Genomic DNA, 11950 nt, shown 5'->3' with positions numbered 1-11950 from the left:
CTGCTACTTTCTACCAGAACACTCTTCATCTGGCTACTACATTTAGACCAATTCAGTAGGGGGTTGACCTTCTGGTAGTGAACTACCGTCGACAAAGCTCTAAATTTCACTGTAGCACGGAATCCTCTCCCCCCAACACATAAGGGTCTTTGTAAAAGTGGTGTTTACCGGGAAGGTTGTGATGAAGGAGGAGTACGTAGTAAATGGTGCTAATATCTTAGTATCGACTATAATGATCTATAAACTATGGATTATTTTTTCTCTCTAGACTCTATATTACCATCAATGCAAGGACAAGATTCCATTAATCTTTAATAAATAAACTACTATTTTTTTATATAAAGGCGATTTATTTTTTACATTATATATATATACCCATTCCTAAGATACATATATGGTGTATTGCAAGGCAATGCAACTCCTTAAATATATATAGATATATATTTATATATCTTGGAATATTTGTGACCCCCAAAAAAAATTGCACACAAAGAAAAAACTGACCTCAGATTTCAGTGAGTCAAAATAACATCACAAAACTTTCTAAAAATTGTCCACCTGAAGCCAACGACAGCCTTTGTTTTTTTATACATATATTTATTTTTATTTAAACACATACTCCTTGCAAATTTCAGTTAACCATATGATTTCCTTCTTGTGTTAAATATCACACCTTTTGCCACGATTTTACACATGCACAAACAAGCAGCATAAAGTTGAAGATGATATCGGTAAATAATTTTCTTTGAAGTTCTGCAGTGAATCACACAATTGTTTTGTTGTTGTTAAAGAAATACATATATATACATATCACCTTTTTTTCTTTTGTCTTCCAATTCGTCAACATGTTTGCGTCGAAACTTCGGTAACCGTGACAATTCTTTTAACAAACAAAACATTACTTTCACTAACACATTGGTACTGGGAAATTATGTTTTTGGTATGATTTTTTCCCCCTCACTCGAATCTTCGAACTTGAAATATAGACATTGCACTACAGAGTATACTACAACAGTTTCAGAAGCTGTGAAAGCGTTATTACTATTGGATGAAATGGATGTAATTCTCTTTTTCTTCTTTCTAGTTAAGAGATACACATAAATGGATGATTTATTATTATTATCATTACTGTTAGTTTCATATGTTCCGTTTACGACAGAATACCATCTACAACTCTTTGGCTCTTTTTGTTTGTAAACATTTCCTAGCATCACTCAAAACGAAAATCACATCATTACTATAATTATTAGTCTTTTCAATCACAAGGAATGATATTATAAGATTCCAGAAAAAAAGAAAGAAAAATTAACATTTTAATTTTATTTCTTTCCCTCTCACTTTTTTAATTAAAATTCTTATTATTCATTTACGGAAAATTATCAACGTATTAACTTACATTTTCTTTTTCATTATATGTTTTTAATTAAGTATGTGCTGTATTTTAAGAAATACCAATTCTTCAATTGTGTTTATTTACTTGCTGTTTTGTTTCATTCGCTCAACAATGAAAGGATTTATTGGCAAATTACTAATAAAGGAATTATTACATAAACACTACATTTCTTTAACAATTTCCCTTGTACCTAAACCGTTCGAATTCCTTAAGTATACAAAGGGTGTTGAAATTACTACAATTTATTGTCATAGAGAAAAGAAAAAGTTATAAAATGAAAGTGTATACGTGCAAAGAAATGTATTTATAATATTGATATTAAAAGACTGTTTTTTATCGTGTTTTTTGCAATGTGAATACTCCTGTTCATGATTGTTATTTCATGATGCTGAAAAGTTTTTTTTTTTTTTTTTTCACTCAAAGCTTTGCTGTGTATGATACAGTTTCTTATAAGCACAAACACAGCAACTTTTGTTCAACATTAGTAATCAAAAACACATGTGTTCGTCTCACTGAAGTTATTAAGTATATTACTATTATTATTATTATATAAATTTCAAAATTGTGAAAATATACCCCCTCTATATGACATGCAACACTAAATTATGCAGATCCCTTCATTTTTTAAAACTTCATGACATACGCATCAAGAAAAAGCTTTTTTTTTTTTTTTTTTTTTGTATTGTGGGAAAAAGTAACTACAAAAGTGTGTATTAATAGGTCTAGCTTATCACTATAACTAAAAGAATGAAAGAAAGGAAAGTCAATGCGATATTACATAGTAATATTCACTTTTTGTTCACAAGTTAAACAAACCACCATAATCTACACAAGAAAAATATAATAATTAAATGTTAATTTTATGTATATATATATTTATCACCCAATTCTTATTCACTTTACATTATTGTTTCACAATTGCACGTGTACAGCATGCTTACACTCATAAATATATATATAAATAATTCACATTATTATTATAATTATTATATCACTTATCACTTACTACAAAGAACAAGTTAAGCCTTTTATTTATTTCCTTTTTTTGCGATTTCTAAAAATTTTAATTTCACTACCATACTCAGGTAGCTCTGACTTGTATTTCTTTTCTTACTTTTCAGAAAGCATAAGTAACGATTACTTCTCTTTACATAAAACAAACTTATTCTTAAATATTATTTATACATATTATACAAAAAACTGTATCAGTGACAAACATTATCATGCAAAACATCAACAATAATATAAATTCATTCAACACGGATAAGTGGTTCATCTCTCGAAAACGCTGTCTAATGTTTGGTAAATGGTGCCGATTGTAGAAGAATTATAGTAGGAATGTAATTAATTGGTCGAAATAAAACTAATGATGATCGAATTAAAAAAAAATTAAAATATTACAACAGAATAAAGGCTGAAGTTATAAATAATCTTTCTTGCGACGAGATTTTTTTATTTTTTTATTTTTAAATTCAATTATGAATTGTGGTAGTTCAGCTAACAGTAGTTAGTGTAGCACCATTTGAGCTTTAGGGTCCTACACTAACGCTTTTACAACTGTTAAATGTACTATCATCTTCAACTTCAGTCCAACAGAAAGAATTCACTCATTGCAAAAGTTCCTATATATCTCATAAAATTCGAATAACACAGAAATAAAAGAATAAAAGCTTAACAACTGATGCCAAACATTTATTCTGAAAACCTTAGTTAAGAGATTTTAAATTATTATTTGATTAAATACAATCTTTACTTTATTGCCCTGATATTTTAAATATGGATCACTCCATCCGAATACACTGAACGGTGTGGTTTTGATGATATGTCAAATAATCATTTCTTGAATTATGTATAGTATATTGGTCGGTAAATACTTAGAAACTTTCTTAGATGAAAAAAAAAAAAGTTCTTTCTCCAATAAATTTTTTACAAGATAAATTGATTTCAATATAACTGAAAGTACTCGCTTATTTTTAAACTCCTGTAGCAGTTTAATTTTCGAGAGAACGTTTAGCTTTTATAAAAAGTGTAAAGCTGCATATACGTATACAATTATACAAATACAAGGAGGTACACTGGAATTATTACTAGCTTCAGTAAATGCTACTACCCTATATCATTTTATGGGTTTAATAAAGTTTTTATAGGTTGGAAGGGAAGTTACTGAAGACAGAGAACTTTAAAAAGACTTCCGAACTCTCAATACTTGATTTTGTATTTCGCCTTATCAATATAAATATTTATTTTACACAATCTTTTGTTCAAACGATGAACTAATATTCCAAAGAGAGAGAGAGAGAAAGAAATCTTTGAATATGTTTTGCTTCTCGCTACACTGAACTTTAGAAACAATAATAGTTCATGACTTTTACTGTAGCTGTGCATTTTAGAGTCTAAAAAATAAATTAACGTGTCAAGCCACATGTGCTTTATATTAGACGGTGATATATACAGTTTTGATTCGTAAGAACGTAGTAGTATACAATGAAACATAAGTATTCGCAGGATTTTTCGCCAGAGAGGGCAAATCTTGTAGTTATTCTGTAGATGGCGTGTAGAGGTGTCCTCAAGGAGCTGATTTGTGTGGTATCATCATGATAATCAGACATAGTTTTCAGTAAAAAAGACAAGTATATTTTGCTCACCACCTACCATAGTATAATCGAATTTTTTACAACAGAAGTTGGAAGCATAAAAAAATAAAGAAAATGTTGGAGAATTAAATTTTGAAAATACTGCTTACGCCCGGAAACTTCATTAAAATTACTGATTTACTAGAATTCCACGGAGGGGCCACGGTTTCCATTTGTCCCCTCCCCAAGCCATTGCGGATATCCATGCAATGAAGTATTTTAAAAGTGTGAAAGAGAGGTTTAATACTAGAGGTAATTGAAAAAGAAGAAAAGAGATTGTTAGGGCATTGTTTGAAAACAAGTTATATCCTAAGAACAGTGATAGAGGGTGTGATACAGAGAAACACGAATTTAATTCATGGGGCAATTGTAATAAGAATCGTTCTTACAGTAGGTAAAGAGTAGTGTAAGATCGTAGTGCCAGTACGTGTTCTTGAGAGCAGTCAGCTCGGTACAAACTGAACTTTTATTTACAAACTAAGGGAAGAAGAACACTTCCTAATTGTCCTAATTCTTGTGTACAGCTATTAGGACATAATAGGAAAGTATTCTTTCCTAGCTTGTTGCAATAAACATTTAATTTTTCCCGCCGTGACTTACCTCAAGAGTGAATGGAAAATTTCTCGTTTTCTCTCAACTGATGACCAAATACTTTTAATGGGCCAAGGTTGGTAAATTCAGCAGCACAAATAGTAATAACAAATGACAGAATACTTCAATAATCAGAATAGATTTTAGCAATACAAATAATCAACAGCTTTCCTTTAATAGATGATAATCCTTTCTACAACCTGCACACATTACCAACTTCTTTCTTTTTACGCATTGCAAATGTAAACTCCTCTTTTAAAAAAAAGCACAAACCACTTTGAGTGTGTATGTGTGTGTATGTGTGCTTAAGACAAACGTAACAGCTAAAAGCTCCAGACACATTCACACACACACTTACACAAATAGACCTATACACACGATATCTTTGGCCATGATATTACAGCTACATAGATAGGCTTATATTTAGACATCGCACACTCATGCATACAAAAAACACAACTACGTAACAAATACCCAGTCACTCCTACAGAACCCGATCAAAGTTTACAGCAGGAACACCTAGGCGTGCAGTTATGATTTCAAATCTCGTAGGTCTGATATATTATACATATATTTTTCCCTGTATAAGAAAACTTTACTATAATAATAAAATTTTATTTCGGACAGAAGCGAAATAATAATAACTGCGAATATACAAGCATATTCCGTGAGCTAGATCAAAATGCTTAACTGGTACCACAAAATTCATAAAACAAAACTTAACAGTTTCCACCCTTTTATCAACAGACTTTATTCTTCTAAGGGAGATTAAGAGATTATCTTCCCATTTTTTTTTTCTTTTTCAAATCAACAATATTAACTTGAATTGTAGATGCCATTTACGCTTACCCCTGCTTCATTTTCTTTTTTTTTTTCTTTTTTTTTTGGGTTAAAGATATAAATTGTCCCGCATTATCTTTAGTGATTTTCTTGTATTTACGTGCTGGTGAACATATTGTTGAACCGTGGAAAAACAATTTTCGACAAATACTGGTGATATTCAGCAGGTGCAGACGTACTGTTATTAACGGCCATTATTTTACACAATTGTGCTGTCTTTCTTTATCCTTCGATATCAACAAAATTTATCATAAAATATATATATATGTATATAGTATGTACACACACTTGAACACATTCACTCTTTTTACTATCTTTCTTTCTCTCTTGAGAACACACCCACAAATTCACACATCTACATGTTCTTCTAACGTACTTCCATCTCTCGAGACACAAGACAAAACATCATCATGTGCATATATCACTCTAACTTAATTTGATGTTAGAACTTTACACATGCACGTGATTTTATTCGAAAAGAATAGTACAATCATGGTACCGAAACAGTTTTCAAGTTTCACTCACAATTAACACACATGCAATAAACCATTTGTTCTATGATATTCCCATATTCATTGACAGTAAGACTTATCTATTACTTTTTTGGAGAATACTACTGAATGCAACTTCTCAAATTTTACTTTAAAGAAGAATGATAAGACATTTTATTTGTTATTGTTATTGTTGTTCAGAGAATTTTATTACGAAACGAATTGCAATCACATTTAAAAAATGGTATTTCTTTATCTGCATTTGTAGGTTATTTGAAAACATCAGAAATTACAGAGTTAATTGTACTTTTCCTTTTACAGTAGCACCAAAATGACTTTAGAGCCGGAAAATATGTGAATTACTACTTCGTTTCTCTACAAAACCGTCCAGAGTACCAATATACTAAAAGTGCTAACACAGTTTCTGGAGAAACGTGGACAGATAAGCCAGTTAAGAGTTGCTCAGTGGTTGCAATATGTTTATAACAAGTTGTATTGAGTGACTTTGCAGTTGTCATATCGATTTGCCCATGAAGTGTCCCTGCATCATAAAGTACATCTATAAGCAAACTTTCAACAATAAATATTAATTCCTCATTTAGATACCTATTTATGCACAATATTTCATTCATGTGGTTCGAAGAAGTTTATTTAGCAGTTGAATAGCTACGAAATTCAATCTAAAAAGGTAATGATGAAGTAACAGTGAATCCTTTCAAGATATTTAATTAGTTACATAATACCAGTCTACAATAAAGTAGCAAACAGGCCTTAAATCTCCTCGATCGATGTACTTTCAGTAAAAGGGGGCTTATGCCTTTACTAATAATTTAGTAGATAGTTGTTTAATGTATACTTAATTTATTAGCTCATTGAAAACTAATAACAACATATTGGATAATTTTATAAGCTGTATTTAAGACCAGCTTTATTGAAAGATTAATCTTATTGTATGTTTCTTAACCATAATAAACTTGAAGATTTTAACGTGGTTTGAAAGACAAAGAAGAAACAAATATAGTAATAAACAAAACGTGAAACAAAGCACAAGCTATTTATTAGAGCAAGTTAATTACGCTCATTATTTTGTTCCTCCACACACAAAACTTCATTCTCAATAATAGAAAAAAAAAGACAAAACACAATCGAAAATCACAACCGCACACACCAACCAACGTGTAATTCTATTAATGACATTGTATTTTTTTTTTAACTTCATTCCTTATACATTTTGTCCCACATTTAGGTTTAAATGGTGAGATCCACAATTATTCTATGGCACTATGGTATAATATAGGAGATGTTTATATATATATATTTTTAATTATTTTTACAAAGTTGGCAGTGGAAAACTAAATCTTAACGAATGAAAATTACTTTTTTTTTCATTACCACACTACATTAGGAAGCCATATAAATTTATAATTAAAACATAAATTTACAAACACAAATGACTCACCATGGCACTAAAAAGACTAGTCTGTAACACAACACTCAATAAAATATTCTTTTATCTTCCTCTCTCTTTTCTTCACACATTTTATTATCAAATATTCAAGTTTACAACGTATTCATTCAAATGCAGAAAAATAAATTAATCATATTTCTTCTTCTACCACTTATATAAATATATAACTGCACAGACTAGATCATACTTCTCAAGTGCTTATTTTTATTTTTTCACTCGAATATATATATATAAATATATATATGTAAAATATATATATTTATATATATAAATATATATATGTAAAATTGCTCATTTACTCTCATCACCCATTTCATAAATAGTATAACTGAAGCTATTGTGCTGACTTGTTATTTTTATTTATACTTCTAAATTAGATTACCTTCCTAGCATGTTAACCGTTGTTCGTTTGAAAAAAAAAAAAAAAAAAAAAAAAAAAAGTAGCACTACAATTAGACGTTTCGAACAATTCCAACATAAATTTTTGCTTTTCCCCAAAAAATACTATGAACATGGTGATTATTAAATTTAACAAGTGAAAATCCAATTTTTGCCAATGAAAACATGTCTTCTACACTAATATTGTTATTTTTCACACGACTAGTTGACAAAGACTGGATTTCCCGACACTGGTTAATCGTCATATTTGCCTGGAATCTGAAAGTAATACGAATACCTGTCAAAACGTCGTATTTCTTTTTAGTTCACACTGTCTGATGGCATGGCAGCTCTTTGCTAGGAAAGTATCTGATTATATTTTTATTTCCTTTTTAATATTCGTGCGTACTGATTAAATATACATTTTCTTTTGTTTCGCTTTGTAATATAATTCTGCTTTATCTAAGCAAATTGATATTACATGCAGGAGAGCAATTTTAAGTGAATTACGTAAATTTTACGTTTGTTTATACATTTTTTTTCTTTATTCTGGAAAAATGTGACTTAAGCCTTAACTATAAACAGTGTTTTGTTTTTTCGCTTCAAGCAAAAGCTACAGGATTCTTCTAAGTTGGGCACAAAACTGTAAAAGAAAAAAACACTTATATAATTTCACATAATATAATACAATTATATTCTTCAAAAGTAACTAATAAAGACCCATTGCTAATTATGATCTAGTAGGATGTGATATTTTTCGAAACTTTCAAGAGTGAATACTCAAAACAATTGTGTTCGCGATTCATTGCATACAACTAACTTCTTACTAAAATATAAATAAATAAATAAATAAATAAATGAGGTAAACACTACGAAGCCAAAGCACTTAAAAGAATCTGAAGTAATATGATCCACGATAGATGCAGTTTATTTCTTCCATCACAGAGATGATGCAATACTTGAACTCCTAGATATTTTGTTATCTTGTGTGCATCCTTGTTCCTTTAAATTTGGAATCCTAATGTTAACAAGAGTGTTTTTGTGTGACTGTGTGTGTTTGTCTCGGGCTGCTTTTATTAAGACCCATTATTATGCCGAATTTGCCACATGAAGACAGCCACGATTATGTTCAATTTGACTCAGCCATTAAAATAGTTGTTCCAATGATTATATATATATATTTGAAAAGGTGAGTGTAAGGACTCGTCAATAGGCAATGAATGTCACGATATCTTTATCTGTTTTTCTTTACTTTCTTTTAACGGACAATAGTTCAGTCAAATGTAAAAGATGAATGTTTGTTTGTTTGTTTGTTAAACCTTAGCCTGAAGTCAAACCGAATTAATAATCTGAGGGCAATTCGTGCCCTCCTCGCATGTTGTCTTCTTTCGTCCCGACACTGGGAAAATTTAATTATTGAAACCATTCATAAATGAAAAAAATTGAAAAAAAAAAAAACACCATCTATTTTTTAAATATTCATTTACAACGATTCCAGTTTAAACGTAGCTTGTCAACTGGTATGCTTAGGAAAAATTGTGAAATATAGATTACGTACAATAAATGAACAAATCTAGTTTGTCTTCAGTCAAAGTTTGAAAAATTCATCTCTCTCTCTCTATATATATATATGTTTGACTATAGAGTATTGCGATTTTTCTTCATGGCATATACACAGTACATGAGATAGATATAGAAACGTGTGTTCGGCTATTGGCAATTGGTTTTTCTTTACATTCACCTCAACAGAAATTAGATGTCCTTAAGCAAAGGAAAAGACAGACAAAATTGAGCATAAATTACTCCCACACAACTTGACAGTATTAGCGAGCATCATCCCAAAGTTTAAATAGTCAGATTCTTTATAAAAAATAAAACATACATTAAATAGTAGCACAAGGCTTTCCATGATCGTTAAAAAAAAATAAATAAATAAATAAAAATAAAAAAATAAAAAAATAAAAAAAATAAAAAAATAAAAAAAAATAAAAATAAAAATAAAAAATAAATAAATAAATATTAATTACGAAAATCAGCTCCAGAATATAGTCTTTTGGCCCAGTGGAACAAAACAAGTACAGATGTATAAATAAATACAAGAGACAAGGGATAAATTATTTATTACTGGTATTTTCTCCTTCCTTTCTTCGTTTACGCTGTTAATCGCTTTATTCCACGAAAAAAAATCACTATAGACAGCACAAATCTTACAGGAATGGGCTCTATAATCCTAGAATATTTATTACTGTATGTAAGTATTTTTTCTAATATGCAAGAATTAAGAAAATTTAAAATGCTTGTAGATCAGCACTCATTTGCATTTTTGCCTTTCTTTTAAATCCATGAATCGAAGATTAATATTACTTTTGGTATAGCATAATAAGCTAAAAAGTAAATAAAATAAAATAACACTACTGTAATGGGCACAGCTTTTCCGAATGCATTCACGAAATGGCTTTTGAAACTTGAGAATTGTATTTCTTAATGATGAACTTTTTAATACGTTATTTCGTTTCGTAATATTTTACAAATACTGAGTACGTCTATTATATGTTTGTTCTTTGACATCCATAATGTTAGGAACAATATAAAACAAAGAAAAGAATCAAGAAACGTTGAAATGCGAAAAATGGGGATCGAGAGTATCGTTGAGGACGAACCTCTGGACAGTGTAAGTTTATAATTAAGACAGAAAGAAGATACGATTACATATCTTCGAAATACTTCTTACAGCTTTCAATGTGTGGAATGGTGACAAATTTTCCCCGATAATTTCACTTTTCTAATGGGAAGTTATAGGTTGTTTCTTTTCCCATTTATAACTTTCTTTTATTTGCTTCCAGTGTACTTTTTTACTATATAAAAGCTTCTCATTCAAATTACATTCTTTGTTCTAGAATTTCAATGAGAAACCTTGCAATAAGTAGGAAAAATAATTAGGAAAATGTTGCCGCGATCTCATACATCGAAACCTGTACTATTACTATATTATTATTATTGTTCAATTACAATGTGCTAAACTCTGTTGTATTTAAAAATTTAACATAACAAATTGATGCCCAAATACTTTAATGAGTGAACAATACTATGTCAGAAAATCTAGGTAAATACCTAATTGTATCCTATCTATAAGTAGTCATTAGATTTAAAACGAAAATTTTCGTATCTTTACTTTACGCATGTTGATTTGGTGCAAAATAAAATTTTCAATGAAGTTTGGCTACATTTTCCATTTGTGTTTCTTAATTAACACAAGTTCACGAACTTGCACATTCTTTTAAGGCAGTTTTTTCTTCAAATAATATATTAATTCCTCTTTCCTCTAGGCTTTCTTTTAGGTTACCGTATATTGTACGCCAATTGAAAGAAACAATAGAGATTATTGAAGTTCCTACTTTTCATTTGACGTTTTATTACTATTCTTTTGCAACTTCGTGTACATTTATATTCTGTTGTATGTTGCAACAGTATTTACCCTAACGATCTAGATATCTTATTAGAGACAAATTTACGATCCCTTGGGGCAATCTTTTCTAATCAACGAATAAACTTTACGAACTTAAAAGATAATGGAAACGTGTATAAAAATATAACATACGTGTATACTGTAAAATATAATATTCAAAATTATATGAGTGAACTCACGGATAGATTCATATCTAGGATTTCCATATGTTCATACTGAAAAACCACAGAACGATAGATGTTGGGTATTAAAAACAAATAAAGGAATAAAAATATGAGTTCTTCAACTAAACATCAAGGTATAAATTAAATGTACATAATTGTTTAAATCAAAGTAATTAACTTATTTACAACAACTAAAACATCTTTGCTCCACGTTGTTAGCCAACTGGTTTATATATATATTTCCTGCTCAAATTTCATTACAAAAGTCCACCGTCCTCTATACAGTATTGCCTGTACTTTTATATTTCGCAGGTATATCCCATAAATTGATGACAACTGGATTTTTACCAGTGGTAAGTATCGCGCGTACTGAGATAAGGTACTAATCTGTTGGAAAATTAAATATCCCTTTAAAATGAAACAACAAAGAAACATTTGTCTTTATTAAAATATTAATAACTACCAAACAACCTACATATTCAATAAAGAACACTATCGTGGTAATTACCGTCTTCTTTGTGCGAAA

At 29.6% G+C, this 11950-nt stretch overlaps 1 protein-coding gene across 1 annotated transcript in view; it reads right to left on the bottom strand.

Moving 5' to 3' along the window:
* Positions 1-1779: 1779 nt before the first annotated feature.
* Positions 1780-11950, bottom strand: part of Unc-76 (fasciculation and elongation protein Unc-76) — a 624125-nt gene continuing 613954 nt past the window's right edge. Inside the window, exon 11 of the mRNA XM_081771974.1 lies at positions 1780-8437. Within this exon, the coding sequence (XP_081628100.1) occupies positions 8421-8437 (17 nt within the window). The 3' untranslated portion in view covers positions 1780-8420. The remainder of the gene's footprint in view (positions 8438-11950) is intronic.

This window comes from Thermobia domestica, chromosome 9 (genome assembly GCF_964235325.1).
Source record: "Thermobia domestica chromosome 9, izTheDome1.hap1.1, whole genome shotgun sequence".
In the NCBI taxonomy this organism is placed as follows: domain Eukaryota; kingdom Metazoa; phylum Arthropoda; class Insecta; order Zygentoma; family Lepismatidae; genus Thermobia; species Thermobia domestica.
This window is presented reverse-complemented; position numbering and strand designations above follow the sequence as displayed.